Source organism: Carcharodon carcharias, chromosome 23, assembly GCF_017639515.1.
Source record: "Carcharodon carcharias isolate sCarCar2 chromosome 23, sCarCar2.pri, whole genome shotgun sequence".
In the NCBI taxonomy this organism is placed as follows: Eukaryota; Metazoa; Chordata; class Chondrichthyes; order Lamniformes; family Lamnidae; genus Carcharodon; species Carcharodon carcharias.
In genome coordinates this window covers 41617576-41641383 of record NC_054489.1, presented here as the reverse complement: position 1 = coordinate 41641383, position 23808 = coordinate 41617576, and the positions used below count along the sequence as shown (strand labels likewise).

Below are 23808 nucleotides of genomic sequence, written 5' to 3'. Positions count from 1 at the left end.
AGGATCTCACAGTCAGTGAAGTGCTTTTGAAGTGCAATCACTTTGTAACATAGGAAGTACAACAGCCAATGAGCTCAGAACAAACAGAAAATAAAAGACGAAGCAATTATCCTGCTTTTGGTAACATTAGTTGAGGAGTAAGCGTCGGTCATAATATTGGGAGAATGCTGCTGTTCTTCAGAGATGGCCATGGGATCTATTATACATGCCCAACAGGCAAATGGGGCATTAGTTTAACTAAAGTTAGTTTTATCCAAAAGGTTAGACTTACTCCCTCCCTAATGCACTGAACGATCAGCCCAGATTATGAGTTCAGATCCTGGAGTAGGGCACGAAGTCACAAGCTCCTAACTCAGACAAGTGCTACAACTAAACCATGCTGATATTTCAACCTGAAACCGTTGACAAACCTCACTCTTTGGCATTGTTTAAAAAAAACTGGAAACAAACATGGTGGAGCTTTGTATCGTTTGTAGTTACCAAGGGATTGGGTGCACAAACATTTGTTGTTACTGAGGAAGTTGAGAATCCAAGGCCCACAGTGAAGGAGACCATCAGGTTAAAATGAATTGAAGAGAAACTGTGGTTAGTTAAGGCCAAGTTCAAGTTTTGAAAGCCTATTGAATAGGAAGAATGGAGGAAGGTAACAATTTCCATAGTTTGATGATCCTGTGAAATAATGAGCTAGAGTAGCAAACCACACTAATTTGTGCTTTTGTACTAACTCTACAAATAGCAGAAAAGTACAAATGTGCCACTTACTTTGTTACTTATGCCCTTTAGCTGAAAATCTATAAATACTCGTGACAGTCATAATGTACTAAGGTATATCTCTGGGGCATTTGAGCAAGTTATTCGAATATCGTCTAAAATACTAGCGAAACAACTTTTAGAATGTTGGCATGGATTTTACAAATTATCGCCTCTAATGTTCTCCACTGCCCAAGATATACTTCCATTTTACGAAGTGTTGCACCAAGACCTGTGAATTCTACACCACTGCCTGCAGTTTTGGGCATCCTACCAACAAAAGGAAATTTCAAAGAACTGTATTGTAACACTAAATTCAGAGAGACTTCATGCTCTATGAAGAAATACTCACAGAGATTCCATTGGGGAAATGATAATCAAGAGTGGACATGATCCAGGTTTATGAAATACTGAGAGGAACAGATAATGCAAATGCAAAGAGTTTTTTTTAATTCATTCACAGGATGTGGGCTTCGCTGGCTAGGCCAGCATTTATTGCCCATCCCTAGTTGCCCTTGAGAAGGTGGTGGTGAGCTGCCTTCTTGAACCGCTGCAGTCCATGTGGCATAGGTACACCCAGAGTGCTGTTAGGGAGTTCCTGGATTTTGACCCTTAGTAAGACTGCTTAGTAAGATAAGAGCCCATGGTGTTAGAGGCAAGGTACTTGCATGGATAGAAGATTGGCTGTCTGGCAGGAGGCAGAGATTGGGGATAAAGGGGTCCTTCTCAGGATGGCCGCCGGTGACTAGTGGAGTTCCGCAGGTGTCAGTGTTGGGACCACAACTTTTCACTTTATACTTTAATGTTCTAGATGAAGGAATAGAGGGCATCCTGACTAAGTTTGCAGATGATACAAAGATAGGTGGAGGGACAGGTAGTATTGAGGAGGCGGGGAGGCTGCAGAAGGATTTGGACAGGTTAGGAGAATGGGCAAAGAAGTGGCAGATGGAATACAACTTAGGGAAGTGTGAGGTCATGCACTTTGGTAGGAAGAATAGAGGCATAGACTATTTTCTAAAATGGGGAGAGAATTCAGAAATCTGGAGTGCAAAGGGACTTGGGATTCCTAGTCCAGGATTCTCTTAAGGTTAACTTGCAGGTTGAGTCGGTAGTTAGGAAGGCAAATGCAATGTTGGCATTTATTTCGAGAGGACTAGAATATAAAAGCAGGGATATGCTGCTGAGGCTTTAAAAGGCTCTGGTCAGACCGCATTTAGAATATTGTGAGCAATTTTGGGCCCCGTATCTCAGGAAGGATCCAGAGGAGGTTCACGAGAACGATCCCAGGAATGAAAGGTTTAACATATGAGGAACGTTTGAGGACTCTGGGTCTATACTTGATGGAGTTTAGAAGGATGAAGGGGGATCTGTTTGAAACTTACAGAATACTAAAAGGCCTGGATAGAGTGGACGTGGGGAAGATGTTTCCATTAGTAGGAGAGACTAGGACCCGAGGGCACAGCCTCAGAGTAAAGGGAAGACCTTTTAGAACAGAGATGAGGAGAAACTTCTTTAGTCAGAGAGTGGTGAATGCATGGAATTCATTGTCACAGAAGGCTGTGGAGGCCAGGTCATTGAGTGTATTTAAGACCGAGATAAATAGGTTCTTGACTGGTAAGGGGATCAAAGGGAGAAGGGGGGAGAATGGGGTTGAGAATCAGCCATGATTGAATGGCAGAACAGACTCGATGGGCCAAATAGCCTAATTTCTGCTTCTGTGCCTTATGGTCTTATGGACCTAGTGACAGTGAAGGAAAAGCGATATATTTCCAAGTCAGGATGGTGAGTGACTTGGAAAGGAACTTCTAGGTGGTGCTGTTACCATCTATCTACTGCCTTTGTCCTTCTAGATGGTAGTGGCCGTGGGTTTGGAAGCTGATGTTTAAGGAACCTTGGTGAATTCTTGCTGTGTATCTTGTAGCTGGTACACACTGCTGCTACTGTGCGTCGGTGGTGGAGGGAGTGAATCTTTGAGGATGTGGTGCCAATCAAGTGTGCTGCTTTGTCCTGGACTTTGTCACTTCCTGAGAGTTGTGGAGCTACACTCATCCAGGCAAGTTGGGAGTACTCCATCACACTCCTGACTTGTGCCTTGGAGATGGTAGGCAGATTTTGGGGAGTCAGGAGGTGAGTTACTCGCCGCAGGATTCCCAGCCTCTGACCTGCTCTTGTAGCCACAGTGTTTATATGGCTAGTCCAGTTCAGTTTATGATCAATGGTAATCCCCAGGATGTTGATAATGTGGGATTCAGTGATGGTAATGCCATTGAACGTCAACGGGTGATGGTTAGATTCTCTCTTGTTGGAGATGGTCATTACCTGACACTTGTGTGGCACGAATGTTACTTGCCACTTGTCAACCCAAGCCTGGATATTGTCCGGGTCTTGCTGCATTTGGACATGGACTGCTTCAGGACCTGAGGAGTCATGAATGGTGCTGAATATTGTGCAATCATCAGGAACAGCTTGGCTATGGGTGCAGCAAGTTCTGCAGCACAAGTCTTCAGCACTATTGCTGGCATATTGCCAGGGCCCACAGTCTTTGTACTATCCAGTGCCTTCAGCCATTTCTTGATATCACATGGAGTGAATCGAAATGGCTGAAGACTGGCATCTGTGATGCTGGGGACCTCCGGAGGAGGCCAAGATGGATCATCCAGTCAGCACTTCTGGCTAAAAATTGTAGCAAATGCTTCAGCATTATCTTTTGCACTGATGTGCTAGGCTCCCCTATCATTGAGGATGGAGGCATATGTGGAGCCTCCTCCTTCAGCGAGTTGTTTAATTGTCCACCACCATTCACAACTGGATGTGACAGGATTGCAGAGCTTAGATCTGATCCATTGGCTGTGGGATCGCTTAGCTCTCTCACTTACTGATTGTGCTGTTTGGCATGCAAGTAGTCCTGTGTTATAGCCTCATTTCTAGTTATGCCTGGTGTTGCTCCTGGCATGCCATCCTGCACTCTTCATTGAACCAGGGTTGATCCCCTGGCTTGATGATAATGGTAGAGTGGGGGATATGCTGGGCCATGAGGTTACAGGTTGCGTTTGTGTACAATTCAGCTGCTGCTGATGGCCCACAGCACCTCATGGATGCCCAGTCTTGACTTGCTAGATCTGTTCAAAATGTATCCCATTCAGTGCGGTGGTAGTGCCACACAACACGATGGAGGGTATCCTCAATATGTATCCCATTCAGTGCAGTGGTAGTGCCACCCAACATGATGCAGGGTATCCTCAATATGTATCCCATTCAGTGCGGTGGTGGTGCACCCAACATGATGGAGGGTATCCTCAATATGTATCCTCAATATGTATCCCATTCAGTGCGGTGGTAGTGCCACCCAACACGATGGAGGGTATCCTCAATATGTATCCTCAATATGTATCCCATTCAGTGCGGCGGTGGTGCCACACAACACGATGGAGGGTATCCTCAATATGTATCCTCAATATGTATCCCATTCAGTGCGGTGGTGGTGCCACACAACACGATGGAGGGTATCCTCAATATGTATCCCATTCAGTGCGGTGGTAGTGCCACACAACACGATGGAGGGTATCCTCAATATGTATCCTCAATATGTATCCCATTCAGTGCAGTGGTGGTGCCACCCAACACGATGGAGGGTATCCTCAATATGAAGGCGGGATTTTGCCTCCGCAACAACTATGCAGTGGTCACTCCTACCGATACTGTCATGGACAGATGCGTCTGCGGCTGGCAGGTTGGTGAGGATGAGGTCAAGTATGTTTCTCCCTTTTGTTGGTTCCTTCACCGCCTGCCGCAGACCCAGTCTAGCAGCTATGTCCTTTAGGACTTGGCCAACTCAGTCAGTAATGGTGCTACTGAGCCACACTTGGCGATGGACATTGAAGTCCCCCACTGGTTTCCTTCCTTTTTTGAGATTTTGTGGCGGTTTGATACAACTGAGTGGCTTGCTAGGCCATTTCAGACAGCATTTAAGTGTCAACCACATTGTTGTGGGTCTGGAGTCACATGTAGGCCAGACCAGGTAAGGACAGCAGATTTCCTTTCCTGAAGGACATGAGCAAATCAGATGGGTTTTTACAACAATCAACAAGGGTTTCAGAGTACATTCTGTGCTCTTTGCACCCTCGCTGTTTCCTCCAAGTGGCGTTCAACATGAAGAGGCACTGATTCATCAGCTGAGGGAGGGTGGTATATGGTAATCAGCAGGGGGGTTTACTTGCCCATGTTTGACCTGATGCCATGAGATTTCATGGGGTTGAGTCGATGTTGAGGAGTCCCAAGGCAGCTCCCTCCTGATCGTATACCACTGTGCCTCCACCCCTGCTGGTTCTGTCCTGCTGGTGGGACACGACATCCCCAGGGATGGTGATGGTGGTGTCCGGGTCATTATCTGTAAGATATGATTGCGTGAGGATGACTATATCAGGCTGTTGCTTGACTAGTCTGTGAGACAGCTCTCCCAATTGTGGCACTAGCCCCCAGGTGTTAGTGAGGAGTTTGCAGGGTCGACAAGGCTGAGTTTGCCATTATCCTTTCCGGTGCCTAGGTCAATGCCGGGTGGTCCATCTGGTTTCATTCCTTTTTTGGGATTTTATAGTGGTTTGATACAACTGAGTGGCTTGCTAGGCCATTTCAGATGGCATTTAAGCGTCAACCACATTGTTGTGGGTCTAGAGTTATATGTAGGCCAGACCAGGAAAGGACAGCAGATTTCCTTCCCTAAAGGACATTAGTCAACCAGATGGGTTTTTACAACAATCAACAATAGTTTCATGGTGATCATTAGAATTTTAATTCCAGATTTTTATTGAATTCAATTTCCACCATCTGCCCCGGCGGGATTCAGACCCAGGTCCCCGGAGCATTACCCTGGCTCTCTGGTTTACTTAATTTGGACATTTCAAATGAAACCTTAAAGTCAATTAGCTGCATTGTGGCTTTGCTCTGGCCTAAATGACAGAAGTGAAGAATTAACAAAGTACAAACAAAACTTGAAGGATTTTTTCCCCATCAAACTGTGAATGTGGAATATAATCTTGGCACACTAAATAATGCATTGCTTTACCCATAAGAACACAACCAGATAACTATCTGAATTGGAGCAAGATAGTGATTTATAAACGTACAGCTAAGTGGTCGAGGCGAATGAATTGTGTTCGAACATTCTGAATTGCTTGAGTCACGAAGGTGTTAAACTGACAAAGTAAAATAGGCCAGGATGTCTTGTGGGATGTAAGGGGCAGCTAACCATTTTGGAAGTTTGTTCAATAGGCCTTTGGCAGAGCAGGGAGATAATTTTCTTAAGGGGATTAAATGGATTAGGCAGAGTCTATGATAGAACCTTCCACAAACCATGTTCTAAGGTTAAGGATAGATAGATAAGGATGTTATAAAGTTCAAATGGTTATATTAGTGTAAGTGCTTAGCTGTTGTTGGAAAAACAATAATTGTGTGCTCATATCAAAGATAATTCAATCATTCAGACTCTAAACAACAGTGAAAGAAAATGCAGTCAATCTAAAGAAAACAGATCTGAAATGGAAATCACTTCACAATGGAAGAGGTATTATGTCAATACAAATGAAAATATTGCCTTGAAAACGGCAGAGTACAGAATTACAGCCCAAACCTGATAGGAATGTAACAAGGAACCCGTTAAACTAATTGAAAATAGGGATGGTACTTTTGAGAGTCCAGACATGGTCTGTCAGTTAGTAGATTGTCAGCCAGTTCAGTCATTCTTATGCTTCAACTCTGTTCCATTGAGTAATTTTTCAACTAGCTATTCAGCACTGATCACTTGAAGGGGCTTATATTTTAATTTTTAATTTCCATTGTGGTTTTCCATGTTTCATGAAGGTTGATTAGAATTTCTTGCTTGGGAAAATCTGCAGATTTAGTAGAGTGACTGATGTTTCATTGAGACTGAAGCTGGAGCTATACCACAGTCAGTGCAAACTCAAAACACTGGGAAGCATCCTTCAGGACAGAGTGTCACATCTTAGGACATTATTCTTCTCGGTTATGTACTGAGTTATACTGCCAATCTTTTGCTAGCACATAACTAGAGCCACTTCAGATAAACATAATAGAGTATACTTATGTCCTTACACAAGCAAACATATGTACATATATATTCTCAGAAATGGGTGTCACTGGCAGCCTGGTATTTATTGTTCATCCATTAGTGCCCTAAGCTTGATATAACTGAGTGGCTTTCTAGGTGACTTCAAAGGGCAGTTAACCAACCATTTTGGTTTGGGACTGGAGTCACATATAAGCCAGAGTGGGTAAGCACAACAAGCTTCCTTCCCTAAGGACATTAGTGGACCACTAACACTGTTGTGTTTATTTTTCAATGAGATTGAAATCCTTCTGATCTTAAATGTCACTCATTGCTCCATTCTGAGCTGTAGGAAAACCCTTAGTGCAGCTTAACTGTTATTTTACGTGTTGATGAATAATTATTCCTGAGGCATAACATCAGATTCCTCTGCATTGTGTTGCTATGAAATCATATTATTTTGCTCTTTGTTTCCAAGGCACCTTAAGCATTTTGCCTTTTGCGTTTAACAATTGGATATGGTCAACAGCAACACTTCTGTTAACTCAAGGGATTAAACCAAAATTTGAGCATTAGATTCCCTCTGTCTCTCTTAGCATCCTCCAAAGTGCCCATGGAGGCACTTGATGCTGTCTCCTAACAAGCAGTATACCCAAAAACCTCAATGTACTCTCTCGTTGAATTTCCCATTCAGTGCACCATCTGGGGAATAATCTGTCCAATCCAACTCACTGTTCCCAGTGTTGTCCAGCTGATCAGAGGATCAGCTCCAACATCCACTCTTCATTTCTTCCTTCCCAATGTCCATTGACGCAGGAACAAAGCCCATGCTATCCATGGCCTTATTGTGGATAATTGCATCTACATCATGGCCTTAACAGAGACATGGTTGACGGGTGATAACACCTTTCCCCGCTAACCGAAGGCTCCCCTCCTGGCTATATCTTTCATCACCAGCCTTGCCCAGATTCTCAGAGTGTCACCAAATCACGCCTCGGTCTGTCAATTCTCTGACATTTTCTCCTTCTTTGAATATCTCACCTCGTTTCACCCCATCCCCTAATCTCTCACTTAAAATCTTCATTCTCTACCACGCACCCAAGTACCACATCATGTTTCTCACTGAGATATCTTCACTGCTTTCCTCCCTCAGTCTCTGTAACAAATGACTTATCCTTAGTGATATTATCTCTCTCAATACATCACACTCTCGGAATTCACTGCCCTCTCTAGCCCACTGGGCAAACTTCCTTTAAGATTCCCCTGCCCTAGCCCTGAACTTGCTTATTTCTCTAGTTTCTCTCTGAGCTTATCTTGTTCATGAGACCTACATCCTCCTCTCTCAACCCTATTCCTAGTAAACCACTGGCCACCCAACTCCCTTTCCTGGCTCCCATGTTAACTGATATTGTGAATGGTTCTCTTTCCTCACATACTGTTTCCCTAGCCTTCAAATCTCTCATCATTGTTCCCCCCCCTCAAAAAGATTTCTTGAACTTTCCATTCTTGCAAGCTACTGCCCCATCTCCAGCCTCTCTTTAATTTTATTCTTTCATGGGATGTGGGTGTCGCTGGCAAGGCCAGCATTTGTTGCCCATCCCTAATTGCCCTTGAAATTAGAGGTTTGCTGGGCCTTTTCAGAGGCCAATTAAGAGTCAACCACATTATTGTGGGTTTGGAGTCACATGTAGACCAGACCAGATTAGGTCAGTAGATTTCCTTCCCTAAAGGAAATTAGTGAACCAGATAGGTTTTTACAATAATCGATAATAGTTTCATGGGACCATCACTGAGGCTTAGCTTTTTATTCCATTTTTTTAATGAATTAAATTCGATCAGCTGGGATTTGAACCCATGTCCCCAGGACATCAGCCTGGGGCCTCTGAATACAAGTTCAGTGACATTAACATGATTGCACCATCTCCCCTTTCCTCTCCAAACTCCTTGAATGTAATTTCACCTCCCAAATCCTTGCCCATTTTTCCTGGAATTCCATGTTTGAATCCCTCCAATTAGGTTTCTGCTCCCACCACTGTATGAAACTGCTCATATCAAAGTCACAAATGGCTTCCTATGTGACAGTAACAAAGGTAAACTTTCCCTCCTTGTTGTTCATGACTTTGACATGATGGGTCACACCATCCTCCTCTACCACCTTTCCACTGCTGTGCAGCTGCCTTCCTGCATTGTCTATTCTTATGGATCTAATCATAGCCAGAGAAACACCTACAACGGCTTCTCTTCCTGATCCTGCATCATTAGGTCTGGTGTCCCCAAGGATCTATCCTGGTCCCCTTCTATTTCTCATCTACATGCTGCCCCTTGGTGACATTATCTGAAAACACAGTGTTAGTTTTCACATGTATGCCAACATGATGTACATGTCACGGCACCATATCTCTTGCTAAATTATCAGACTGCTTGTCAGACATTTGGTATTTAAACTTCTTCCAATTAAATATTGAGAAGTCTGAAGTTATTGCTTTCTGTCCCCACTGCAAACTCCAATCCCTAGTCATCTGACTCCATCCCTTTCCTAGTAACCGTTTGAGGTTGAGCCAAACCGTTTACAACCTTGGTATCGTATCTGACCCCAAGATGAGTTTCTGAACACATGTCTACACCATTACAAAGACCTCCTACTTCCACCTCTGTAACATTGCCCAACCTTACCCCGCCTCAGCTCATCTTCTGCTGAAGTCTTCATTCATGCCTTTGTTATCTCAAGACTTGTCTAATCCAATGTAATCCTGTTGGCCTCTCACATCCTACTCTCCATAAACCTGAGGTCATCCACCACTCTGTCGCCCATGTCTGAACCCATTTCCACCCAGCACCCCTCTGCTCACTGATCTATGTTGCCTCTCACTTAAATTTTGTGAGCTTGTTGGGGCCATGGCTGGGAAGGAACTACGACAAAGACCAGAGCAACATATGAACATAAGGAATAGGAGTAGAAGTGGCCATTGGACCCCTCGAGCCTGCTCTGCCTCACAATAATATCATGGCTGATCTGTTTATGTTTCGAATTCCACTTTCCCAATTACCCCTGCTAACCTTTGATCCCCTTGCTTAACAAGAACCTATCAACCTTAGCCTTAAAAATATTCAATGACCCTGCCTTCACTACCTTTTGAGGCAAGAGTTCCAAATTCAAACAACCCTCTGAGAAAAAAAATTCTCCTCCTCTCAGTCCTAAAAGGGTGACCCCTAATTTTAAAACAGTGCCCCGTAGTTCTGGACTCACCCACAAGAGGAAACATCCTTTCCACATCCACCTTGGCAAGACCTTTCAGGATTTTATATACTTCAACCAAGCCACCCCTCACTCTTTGAAACTCCAGTGGAAACAAGTCCAATCTGTCCAACCTTTCCTCATAAGACAACCCACTCATTCCAGGTACCAATTTAGTAAACCTCCTCTGAACTGATTTACATCCTTCCTTAAATAAGGAGACCAAAACTGCATGCAGTATTTGAGGTGTGGTCTCACCAATGTCCTGTATAATTAAAGCATAACATCCTTACTTTTATGGTCAATTCCTCTCTATAATAAAGGACAACATTCCATTCGTTTTAATTACTTGCTGTACCTCCATACTAACTTTTAGTGACTCATACAGTAGAAAACCTAGATCCCTCTGCATGTTGGAATTCTGCAGTCATTCTCCGTTTAAGTAATACTCTGTTTTTTTATTCTTCCTGCCAAAATGAACAACTTCACATTTGCCCACATTATATTCCATCTGCCAGATTTTTGCTCACTCAACTTCTCTATATCCATCTGCAACCACCTTATGTCCTCTTCACAAAGTATTTTTTACCTATCTTTGTGTCATCTGCAAATTTAGCTATCATGTGTTTGCTCTCCTTGTCTAATTCATTGATATAAATTGTAAAATGTTGAGGCCCCAGCACAAACCCCTGCGAGATCCCACTTGTCACATCCTCCCCATCAGGAAAAGACCCACTTATGCGCACTGCCAGCTAACCAATATTCTATCCAAGCTAATATGTTACCCCTACACCATAAGCTTTTATTTTCTGCAATAACCTTTCAGTTGGCACCTTACCAAATTGCCTTCTGGAAATCCAAGTACAGTAGGTTCCCCTTTATCCACAGCACATGTTACTCCTTCAAAGAGCTCCTATAAATTGATTAGACATGATTTTCCTCTCACATACCATGCTGACTCTTCCCAATTATCTTGAGTTTTTCTAAATGCCCAGTTATAACCTCCTTAATGATCAATTCTAACACCATCCCCACGACAGTCGTCAAGCTGATTGGTCTATAGTTTCCTATTTTCTGCCTCCCTACCTTCTTGAATAGAGGGGTTATATTTGCTATTTTCCAGTCTGATGGAATCTTTCCAGTATCTAGCAAATTTTGGAAAATTAACATCAATGCATCTACTACCTCATTAGCCACCTCTTTTAAGACCCTAGGATGTAGTCCATCATCAGGGCCCAGAGACTTGTCAGCCCGCAGCTCCATCATTTGCTCAGTTGTGCTTCCCTAGTGACTGTAATTACGCCAAGTTCCTCTCTGCCTTCCACCTCCTGATTTACAGCTATCACTGAAATGTTTTTTGTATCTTCTATAGTGGAGACAGAAGCAAAATATTGGTTCATTTCTTTAACCATTTCTTTATTATCTAGATAATTGGTCAGAATATAAAGAATGGCAGAGAATGACTATAAGGTTAATCAGAAGAAATAAATTAAGAGAAACCAGAGAAAGAATGAGAGGAAGCTAGCTAGAAACCTAAGAGTTTCTACAGGTATTTAAAAAGGGCAACAGTAAAGTAAGTGTTGGTCCTCTAGAGTGACAATGGGGAGTTAATAGTAGATAATACGGAAATGGCAGATGAATGAACAAATATTTTGCTTCTGTCTTCACTCTGGAAGATACAAAAAAACATTCCAGTGATCGCTGTAAATCAGCAGGTGGAAAGGAGAGAGAAGCTGGTGAAATTACAATCATTAGAGAAGTGATACTAAGCAAACTGATAACCTGCTCTCTGGTTGGTTCCAGAACATCCTGCTCTAAGAAACTATCCCAAAAAAATTCTATGAACTCCTCATTCAAGCTACTACTGCCAATCTGATTTGTCCAGTTTATATGTAGATTAAAATCACCCATCATTATTACCATTCCTTTATCACATGCATCCAATATTTCTTCTTGTATACTTTGTCCTATATTGTGGTTACTGTTAAGGGGCCTGTAGACCACTCCCAATAGTGACTTCTTTCCCCTGCTATTCCTCATCTCCACCCAAACTGATTCTACGTCCTGATCTCCTGAAACAAGATCATCTTAAACTATTGTACCAATGCCATCCTTGATTAACAGTACTACCCCTCCACCTTTACTTAACTTCCTATTCTTCTTGAATGTCATACACCCCTCCATATTCAGGACCCAATCCTTGTCATCCTGCAGGCACATCTCCGTAATGGCTATCATATTTATTTGCTTCAATGACACTATCAATTCATTTACTTTGTTATGAATGCTACGCACATTGAGGTAGAGAGCCTTCAATTTTGTCTTTTTGTTATCTTTGTAACATCCAGTCTTGACTGTTGGTGTATTCTTAGGTTTTTTTCTCTGTCCATTCCTGCCATTCTCTGACCCTCATTTCCCACTTTACTAGTTTGGCAATCTCTTCTTTGCCTCCATCTATCACTGGCCCTCTATCCAGCTCTACCTGTCCCACCCCCCTCAATAAGCTTATATTTCACCTCATTTTTATATTTCTTAGTTCTGATGAAGAGTCATATGGATTCGAAATGTTAACTATGTTTCTCTCCACAGATGCTGTCAGACCTGCTGAGTTTTTCCAGCTATTTTTGTTTTTGTTTCAGATTTCCAGCATCTGCAGTAGTTTGCTCTTATCTATTTTGCTCTCCTGCTTTGACTCTACCCCTTGATTTGCCACATCTATCCAAGCTTGATCCCTCACCCACCTTGCTTTGTTTAAAGCCTTCTCTACTTCCCTGGTTATGTGGCTCGCTAGAATATTGGTCCCAGCACAGAATAGATGTAGGCCGCCCCAAGGGTACAGCCCCCACTTTTCCCAGTACTGATGCCAGTGCCTCACAAACCGGAACCCACTTCTCCCACACCAGTCTTTGAGCTATGCCTTAATTTCCCAAACCTTATTTGCCCTATGCAGCTCTTGTAATAATCCAGATATTATTACCTTTGAGGTTCTGTTTCTTAATTTGGCCCCTAGCTCAACATATCGGCTATGCAGAGCCTCTTTCCTTGAGGTGGAATGGTGGGAGCCAACAAACACAGCCATCCTGAAATTAATAGTATTAGTGTTGCAATGCCAAATATTGATCGATAAGCCAGTTCACAGCTGAAAAACCACAAACGCTGATTGTGTTGTTTGTCCAAGTTATTAATAGCTCACACACTTGTTTAATCTTGCTGTGTTTCTATTCATCACTGAAAATTATCAGGCAATCGGGTACCAAATATTCACAAACAATTGATAATCAAACATATTTAAACCAGCAAAGACATTCTGACTCATTTGAACCATCAGGTGGATGGCGGTCATGACAAACTCTGTTCTTAAAATGCTTTATCACACTTAACAAAAAAGCAAATGATCAACATGCTCTTTTTCAGTTTAACCAAGGAACCAAAAAGGGTCACCAAGCCAAACAGGCAGTGGGGAGCGAATCAAGGATTTGGAACAGACAAGTGGGCATTATATTTATGGTGGGATTAAAACCAGAGTAAAGTACACTAAGAGGATAGGTGATAGCAATTGCAGCAATTCTTGGGCAGCATTTGGGATATTCTATACCAACTTCCACATAGAGAAATGGAGCAATAAATGAAGCAATTTTGTAAGAATCCCATCAACAAATTTAAGCAAGATCAGCAATATAAAGCAGCTAATAAACCTACAAAAAATGGCACAGTCTCACTGATAGAGGCCACAAAGATGGTCATTATTCCAACTAGAATTATGATGCAGAATATTGGAAAATAAATTGAGGGTTTTACACTTCATTGAACTAACCAATGGTGTACATGATAAAGCAGCATTTAATGATGACAGTCAGTGGAAATTATATTGAAGGAAATTTAGAGAAAGTTGATCCCTAGGATAAAGGTGTTGTCTTATAAGGAAAGGTTGAGCAGGTTGGACCTATACTCATTGAGTTTAGAAGAATGAGAGGTGATCTTATAAGATTCTGAGGAACCTTGACAGAGTAGATGCTGAGAGCATGTTCCCTCTCGTGGAGTGATTTAGAACTAAGGTGCAGAGTTTCAAAATGAGGGTTTACCATTTAAAATGAAGATGAAGAGGAATTTCTTCTCTCAGGAGATCGCTAGTGTTTGGAATTCTCTACCCCAGAGAGCAGCAGAGGCTGGGTCATTGAATATGTTCATGACTGAGTGCCAGACAATGACCATCTCCAACAAGAGAGAATCTAACCATCACCCCTTGACATTCACTGGCATTACTATACCTGAATCCCCCACAATCAACATCCAGGGGGTTATCATTGACCAGAAACTGATCTGGACTAGACATATGGATACATTGGCTACAAGAGCAGGTCAGAGGCTAAGAATCCTCCTAACTCCTCAAAGCCTGTCCAGCATCTGCAAAGCATAAGTCAAGAGTGTGATGGAATACTCTCCACTTGCCCAGATGAGTGCAGCTCCAACAACACTCAAGAAGCTTGATACCATTCAGGACAAAGCAGCCCATTTGACTGGCACCCTTTTCACAAACATTCACTCCCTCTCCCACCGACACATAGTGGTGCAGCGTGTACTATCTTCAAGATGTACTGCAGCAGCTCACCAAGCCTACTTAAACATCACCTTCCAAACCCACAATTGCTATCATCTAGAAGGACAAGGGCAGCAGACACATGGGAACACGACCACCTGGAAGTTCCTCTCCAAGCCACAGATTTGGAAATATATCACTGTTCCTTCACTGTTGCTGGGTCAAAGTCCTGGAACTCCCTCTCTAACAGCACTGTGGGTGCACCTTTACCACATGGACTGCAGCCGTTCAAGAAGGGGCAGCTCACCGCCACCTTTTCAAGAGCAACTAGGTATGGGCAATAAATGCTGGCCTAGCCAGTGACACCCACATCCCATGAACTAATTAAAAAAGGTAATCTGTTTGAGTGATGTTGGTTCAGGGATAAATATTGGTCAGGAAACTGGGGAGAACTTGCCTGCTCTTCTTCAAAATAGTCTGCTTACATCCACCTGACAGGGCAGTTGGGGCCTCGGTTGAAAGTCTGCACCTCTAACAGTGCAGCGCTTCCTCGGTGCTACACTGGGGTGTTAACCTGAAGCAGGATTTGAGCCCCAAGCTTCTGAATCTGGGTAAGGATGAGCCACACTTTACACCAATCGTGTATTAAAAGGATTCAATCAATAATGAAATGGTTATTTTAAGAACAAGGAGGGAAGAAAAGTGCCACAGAAAAGGTTATGAAATTGATGTGAAACCTGAATGAAAATGAGAAAATTCAAAAGTTCCCCTATGTCAGGGCAAATTAAAACACAGATGCCACAGAGCTCGTGAAATTCAGAATAATCTGCTATGAAGACTCCAAAAGGTACTCACTCCCTTGGTCTCTGTCCCCACTAATAACTTTTATAAAATATTTTCAGGAGTAACTTGTCATGTCTATCATCTTCCCAGTTAAACTCTAAGGGAACAATTTACAACTGCAGGCCACTCATTCCTTCTCTGACAGTGGGGAGGAGGTATCAATGCTGCACCATTAACATCCAAGGCCTCTTCGATGCATTTTTCAGGATGAACAATGTGCCGGCCTGTTTCCAGCATGAGCTGTTTAAACATGCAGTTCATGGTACCACACAAGTAGTACAATGTTGAGGTACAAAGGAACTGCTGGAGAAAAGGCTGAAGAGATAGGAGGATCAGGAGTGCTACTCCTGGATTCACAGTAATACTCCCTGGTCTGCTGCTAGACCATACTTGATTGCCTCTGGGACTAGCTCCTCCTCAGGCCTGACTAACCTGTTCAGTGTAAGAGCGGGCCCATTTCCTACCTTCCCATAACTGATGAGCTGCAACAGATATCCACACCTCACTGCTGGCATTCACATGTGGCCCGGACCCCAAGTTAGTGCCCAGTCATAATGTCCCAACCATAAGTGTGGGACAGGATTTATGAACCAGCTGAGTTTTCCCTCCCTGTTAATTGTATATGTTTGTAAAAATCATTCTGAGCCTCTCGACTTCACTCCTGTTTCGGGCACAAGTCAAAGATCACCCTCCACCTTCCAGAGAGTTTCCAATCCACCTGTTGCTTTAATCCTTTTGTTTGATGACTCCCATTTCTTAGCTGTGGCCGTGAACTCAGAGACATCAATGGGTTTATTAAGAAATATATTTACCTTATTCAGTTCAATATGATCCATTGCAATTTATCACAAATTAAATATTTAAAACAAGCACTTAAAAAGATAATAACGAGCAATGAAAATCGAGATAATGCAACATTTAATTGCTTTTGGAGTTAAGAGAACAGGCCGACTCTTCAAAACTAAAGAAACAAGTACATGTTAAACATCAGCCATGCAATTGTTTCCTTTTGCTACATCTCCTCTCCCTTTAAATGTGTCTGAATGTTCCACTGGTCACCATGTTACTTCCTCACCTATTTTGACAGGGCATCTTAATTACCAATTAAATAGTAAATAATATAATTGGGACCTATCCCTGGGTGGCCTCATTGTTCCAGAGGCATGTTTGACCTCACTACAAACTACTTTCTTTTAGATATTTATTTTAAAAAACATTAAAAATGAAACTAAAATGTAGTAAGAGGTCTTCATTTAATCCCAATGCTATTTCTCAGTCCAGATTGCCGACCTTGATTTAAACAAAACATCCAGGAATAGCGAGTCAATTAGCTTGCAACAGGAAATCAGATTGTCCCTTTAGACTCATTATTCCCATTTATCCCGGGTTGGCAGGGCAGTAACTAAACTACTCACCTAAAACTTTCGCCAACTCTCTTGTTTACAGGGTGTAAACCTCCCCACAGTATCACTCTGGGTCTAAATCAATAATGTAAAAGATGGAGCTGTCTCTTGCTGGTATCCCATCCTCCAACAAGTCCCACTCACTTAACACCCTGGTCCTTGCTGACTTACATGGCTCCTGGTCTGTCAACAGCTCAAATTTAAAAAGCTCATCCTTGTATTCAATTTTTTCATGATTTTGCCCCTCCCTATCTCTGTAATCTCCTCCAGCCTGACAACTCTCCAAGAATAGCACCTGCTCAACTCTGGCCTTTTATGCATCTCCTATTTCCTTCACCCCATCACAGGTGGCTATTTCAGCTGCCTAGGTATTGAGCTCTAATATTACTCTCTGCTTCCCCTCATTTAAGATTATGCTTAAACCCACCTCATTGATGAAGCTTTTAGTCTTAATTGTCATATCCCACATTCAACTGGCTGAAGATAATTGACAATTGTTTGTTATTTCAAGAACAATAACATTTTTGGAACAAAACTTTCCAATTTCCTGGCCCAGGATATAGATCATTAATTTAGTAGAATAACAGAGTAATTATTGCCAAGGGCAGACACTGGCTGGTAATAAAGCCCCTTTGTTGTCCTCAAACATTTTTTTGAACTTTCAGATCATCTCTCTATGCATGAATGTGAAGGCTGGATTCTCCCCTGCCTGAAATGGAGCAGAAGAGTAGACGAGAACTGGATCAAATCTGGTGCTGAGGCCTATCACCATCTCAATTTCCATCCAACCATCCTTCCTGTAACTGCCACAGGTTGTCCCTTTCCCTGCACACATGTGGAGGCCAGTGCGAATCAGCACCAAGGTCTGTAGTCCACTTTCTTTTTGCCGTTTTGGAAAGAAATACATTGCATTTATATAGCAACTACAGAACTTTCTAAAATGATTTTCAGGTAATGAAATTTTTGAAGTGTAGTCAGCTTGTAATGTAGGAAATATGACAGACATTTCATACTCAGCAAGATCTCAAGACCAGCAACGTAACGACCTTTTTACTTGCAAGTAGTATGGTAAGGCAAATTTGTAACTTCTTTAAAAGGTCTGTGGAATTTGTAATTGTTTTTAAGAATGTTTGAAAAGAACTGTTTGCATCAATTGTAACTTTCTTGGATAAGAAGAAATATTGGTCCAATTGACCTGGCAACTCTTGAGCTAGAAGCAAACCAACAGGAAGAAAGTTAAGGAAAAAAAGTGTGGCTGGCAGACAAAAAGGAGGGCTACAAGCAGATGAGCTGGAAGGTGAAGGCAATCAGATGTAGACACAAGGAGAAAGCAGACAGAGACAAAGAGGATACAGAATTCTTGTCAGGAGAAAATCACTCTCAGGAAGAGGTCACTTTTTCTATTTGGTAGAAAATGAGACAGGAGCACTTGGAGGCAATGTGCAAGCTGGCCAAAAAGGTTTAAAACTTGGAAGGTTGTGTGAATAGCTTTGAGACGCTAAAGAGATGGATGTTTTCCCAGAAGTGGCCAAATCAGGAACCCCAGGTTCCTGTTATTACTTGGTCAGTTGGAAAAGAAATCAGGAAAGGTACCATCAGGATTGTCATAATTCAAGAATGAATTTTTGTAGAGGTGTGCCTTGCTGATGATAATCTTACCTGTGAAACTGGAAGACGAAAGCTGTTGTCGGATAGGACTCCTGACCTACCTTGCGTTAATAAAGAACAACATACTGTGGAACTGTGTAACTATGTAGTGCCACATTTGTGTGGGGAGTGATGCAGGTGCTTGTGGTTGTAAAAGATGTATCTTTGCTGTATCAAATAGCTAAAGTGAAATCTACCTTTTTAGTATTATTCGCCTGTTAATTCATGCTTAAGTTATGTTGGTTCGGCTTAGTATTAAGGTAAAAGCAAAACAAGTGAAACCTTGTTGGTAATTTCTTTAGTTGGGGGTCATTCAATAAACTTGGCTATTTAGTTTTTTGGTTAGTTATCGACCTGAAACTGTTTCTCTTTCCATAGACACTGCCAGGCTTGCTGAATATTTCCAGCATTTTCTGTTTTTATTTTAGTCAGACTCTACCTTCCCTTAATAGATCCATGCAGAATATCCTTCATTAATCCCCTAAGCAGTGATTTATACCCTCAGAATTTTTTTCAAATAAATTTCCCACCGCCTAATTAGACTGACTGGCCTATCATTACTTGGTCTATCCTGTCCTTCCTTTTAAAACAATGATACGTTAACCATCCTCCAATCCTACGGCAGTGAGGAATGGAAAATGGTGGTCAGGGCCTCTGCTATTACTTTTTTTAGCAGCCTGGGATACATTTCTTCCAAGCCTGATGATTTATCCAAGTTCATGGAAGTTAAACACCTTACTATTTCCTCCCTGTTTATCCCATTCAATATTTCACATTCTTCCTGAACTACAACATCTGTGAAAAGAGAGATTTTTGTGATGTAAAGTATTCAGTAAGAATCTTGGTCATGCCATCTGCCTCTGCAAACAAGTTATATTTGTGGTCTCTAACTGGGCTAGACTCACTTTAGAGTATCCTCTTGCTCTTTTATGTATTTATAAAACATATTGGGGTTTTCCTTGATCTTTTTTGTTAATATTTTGTTATGCCCTCTCTTCGCTTTCTTAATTTCCTTTTTAATTTTAGTCCTGCACTTTCTACACCCCTCTAGACTTTCTGGAGCATTGAGTTCTAGACATCTGCCATAAGATTTCTTTCTTTGCCTTACTCATTCTATACACTCTCTAAGATGCATAGGGTCTAGATTTGAGAGTCCCACATATTTTCTTTCTGCATATATTTTTATTCTGAGCCCCCTCTCCTCCTTGAATACATCCCACTGCTCAAAAACTGATTCAAGCAGCTGCTTCCAATCCACTTTTGCCAAAGCAAATCTCACCTTCGTAAAATTGGCTTTCCCCAAGTTAAAATTTTACTCTTGGTCCATCTTTAGCCTTTTCTAGAACTACTCTAAGTAGAACTGAAACATGATCACTTTCACCAAAATACTCTCCAACTGATACAGCTTCAACCTGTCCAGATGTATTCCTTAAAACTAAGTCCAGAAATGCTCCTTCTCTTGTTGGGCTTGCAGAAGATCTCCTGAATGCATTTTAAGGATTCTGCACACACTGCACCTTTATGCTGAATATATCCCAGTTAATCTTTGCAGAAATCACAAACAGCAAAGTCAGCAAAGTAACTGTAGGACAAAAGTACACTGAAGTGAATTTTGAGCTACTGGCTTTGAGAACCTTGAATTATATCTTATATTTGCACTAGCTTCTAGAATAATTTCAAGCATCACTTCTATTGGTATCTTTCAATTTGACTGATAAATTTTCAGTTATTGGTATTGAACATTTCCCAGGTCAGGCACATTATTACAATTGTCTATATGATAGCATAGCTGTCAAAATCACACCGCAAAGCATGGCCCACTCACAGTATCTAGGAAACTGTGCTGTGATCAATCTGATCGTTCTAGTAATAAATTGTGCAGTGTGGCCAGGAGTTTCTGAAACATACTGTTGGTGAACAATCATAGTCACCTTTCTTGACTGATTCACAGAAGCAGGAGGTGTTTGTTAAAGTTGGACAGAGATTTTACTCCCTTTCAGCCTTCCCAGTGAATTTAGTTGTAGTTTAGAGAGTTCTACACAAGGTCGTATCCTGCAGGGAGTGGGATGAGTAATGAATGATGTGTCTCATCTTTTCTCACTCTTATCTGTACGTACATATTTACCTACATACACACAGACATATCATTTATTCATAGTTTAGATTTTATTCAATCCTGCAGAGTTTTTAATATTGGGAATGTTCATTAGAGAGACATTTCCAGAACAGTCCATGGAGATGACTTAGAAATAAATAATATGTGAATACATCAGAAACTTAATTGGAAATAAAAGAAAGCAGCGCAACACCCAAGACCATCATCAGAAGTTTCACAACTGTTCATCACCAAATCCCAATCTCTAGTGAGTGACAGAATATCGTAACATTAAATTTAAAATCTATTAGATTTAATGTTTTGGAAGCTGCAAATGCACCCAAGATACAATTTCTAGCTCACTTGGCAACAATAGGAGTCTGAAAAGATAAAGGTCTGTTATCAAACTTAGTGAACAATCCACTGAAACATTTTTCCATTATTGAGATGAAACTTTTTTTAAGCACAGAATGTTTGCATTCATATTAAGTACTTTAATAATTCTAAGCAGAAGTAAACCAGAGAAAAAGAGAAAAGGAAGTCAAATGAATCTTTCGATCATCACCAAATTTGGCAATGAGTTATCAAGGTGACAGATACACAAACATCATATGCAACAGTTCAAAGCATGCTCATTTGAAAAATTAATCAAGGGCATGGCAGAGGAAAGATTTACACGGCAAGTGTTCCTGTGCTTTGGGCTACTGGATCACCTGGGCGTAGTGAACACAGGAAAATCGGGTGGGAAGTGCACACCCCGACTGGACTCAGCCTAATTTCTACTATTACTTTAAATAGACAAAAGATCAGACAAGCTTCCATGTGGTTGTGCACTCCTCCCAGCCCAACTTCCTGTATATCCTTACAGCCCAGGCAATCCAATAGTCCCAGGCACAGGAAGAGGAACGCCTACCTCCTAAGATTTGGATTAAAATCTACATTATATATTCAAAACCCATTGAGGTGGAAAGACAGGATTCACGGTCTGATGGACAGAATGTCAAAATAAATTACAACCCCCATCTGGTGTAATGGTAGCATTAAATCATTATACGTGTAAGTGTGCACAGTCACAAGTCAAAGCATTTCTAGAGCCATTCCATAACACAGGACACACAAGAAATCACATGTTGTATCTTAACGCAGTCAGAAATTAGAAGCACCTTTGGACTTTAATAGATTTACAGGAGTCTCTGGATATCTACTGAATGCCTGAACAGAGGCGGTTTTAATGTTTCTAAAATGTAATTTGAGCTCAGTCTACATTGAGAATGGCAAGTACAGTTTCTTTAAGCATCAACCAAAGATTAAAAGAACATTGAACTAGAGACAAAAGAGCAGTGAGGGGGGGAAGCAATTTAGTTTTTTTTTATTGAAAGTACAGCAGCTACTTTTCAGTTATTCCAGAGTATCCTGCAGGCTAAGAGTCAATACTGTGGAACATGATCACACAGTCTGATGCACAGTGAGCATACAGGTTATTCCAATGAGGAACAATTCACATTACATCCATTTTCTCCAAATCTATTCTCTACTGGTGCAGACACACTAAGAATACAATTTCTCATCTTCACAGTAAATAGTGATGATACCTAGGCACTATCTAGACTGAATAAGTAAAAAGTAGTGTGCTGCTTATTACAAATACAGGCCCAAACAACAGGAGTAGAATCATTCAGCAGGAGAGTGTGTTCTTTTAAATCTAACTCCTGTTTCTCCCCCGTCGGAGATGTTTTGTTGAAAACTATCACTGGATGAACAGCTACGGGCAGGAGTAGGAGATCTGTCCTCTCAATGCTGTTCGGAACCCATCATTAGATGGTGCATGTGGGTAGCCTGGGTTCACTCATTCTCAAGAGTTTCTCATTCAGCAAGTGGCAAACCGCTCAAGTCAACAGCTGCCTCTGAAGCATGGCCAGGATCAGGAACTCATTCTTTAGGGAATTGAGGGTTCAACAGGTGGTGCAGTGGGATAGTGCGGCCCCAGGCAACTAGCCATTACCTGAGGCACCAGGTTGCAGTATTTGTCAGAGGAAATATGGAAAAGTCTCATTTTAATGACTCAAGGGGTTAAGAGATTTTGTTAAAAAAAAATGCTGTTTCTGAAATGGTCACCTCAGCAACCTGGAATTACTTGATTTTTGTTCAAAAAGAAAAGCCAAGGGTGGGGAGAGGTGGGAGCACCATTACAACAAAGTGTCTTCCTGGAAACACACTCAAATCAGCTTTATCAAAGGTGTGCTTTTTATGAGAAGGTTGTTTCTCGTCCAGGTACCACAAAACTAAAATGGTTAGAATCCAGCATTGTATTTATTAGAATTAGCATTACTAGCCATTATCAAATCTTTGATCAATGATGCTATTCAAAACAATTAGAAGCAGTATTACAAATCGTGTAAAGGGCTTTTCATCCAGGCTGTTAGTCTAGATTTTATTCAATAACTTTGAAGTAGGTTGGGGTGGGGTTGGGGGGAAAGAGTGGGGGTCAGAAGCCTGAAATCAATGAGTCAGATAATCACTTGGACAGTCTTTTCATGGAAATACCTATTGTTTTTTTCCTGAAGCAGAGTCCGCCATCTACTCATGTCAAGTATTTAACTGCCAAAACCATGATGATGCAGGTGACCACCATCCCACCAATCATGATGAACTTGTCCTGGAAGGCCCGTTTCTCAATTAGGCGCATCACAGTGTTTGACATTCCTAACATATTTGCCACATCCAGTATCTTCTTTTGTGCTCCCTGCAATGATGGACAAATTATTAGAGAAAGTGCAACACAGTCAGAAAAATATAGAGTACAAGAGTGAGGCAACAAACTACTGCAAAACCTTCAAAATAGCTTGGACAAGGCCATTCTTATCTGATCAAGAGGCCATTTTAAACTCAAATTAGCAAAAATAATTATTCAATGCTCACTCAGGTGGATGTAAAAGACCCCATGGCACTGTGTTGAAGAACAGCAGTTGAGTTCCCCCATGTCTTGTGCAATATTTATCCCTCACAATCAATATCATGGGGAAAAAATGTTTATCTGGTCATTCTCACATTGCTGTTTACAGAGTGTAAATTGGCTGCCTCATTTCCTACATTACAACAGTGATTACACTTTCCTTACCCACAACCTCAACCGCCTAGAAGAACAAAGGTAGAAGATTCATGGGAACAAGTGCAAGTTCCCCTCCAAGTCACATACCATCCCAACTTCAAAATATATCACAATTCTTTCATTGTTTT

General features: G+C 41.6%; 1 protein-coding gene across 2 annotated transcripts in view; it reads right to left on the bottom strand.

The window, feature by feature from the left end:
• Positions 1–20627: 20627 nt before the first annotated feature.
• The window catches only part of gosr2 (golgi SNAP receptor complex member 2), a 76701-nt gene continuing 73520 nt past the window's right edge, over positions 20628–23808 (bottom strand). For both annotated transcript variants that reach the window (XM_041173741.1, XM_041173740.1), the window contains one exon: positions 20628–23314. In XM_041173741.1, the coding sequence (XP_041029675.1) occupies positions 23153–23314 (162 nt within the window). In that variant the 3' untranslated portion in view covers positions 20628–23152. The remainder of the gene's footprint in view (positions 23315–23808) is intronic.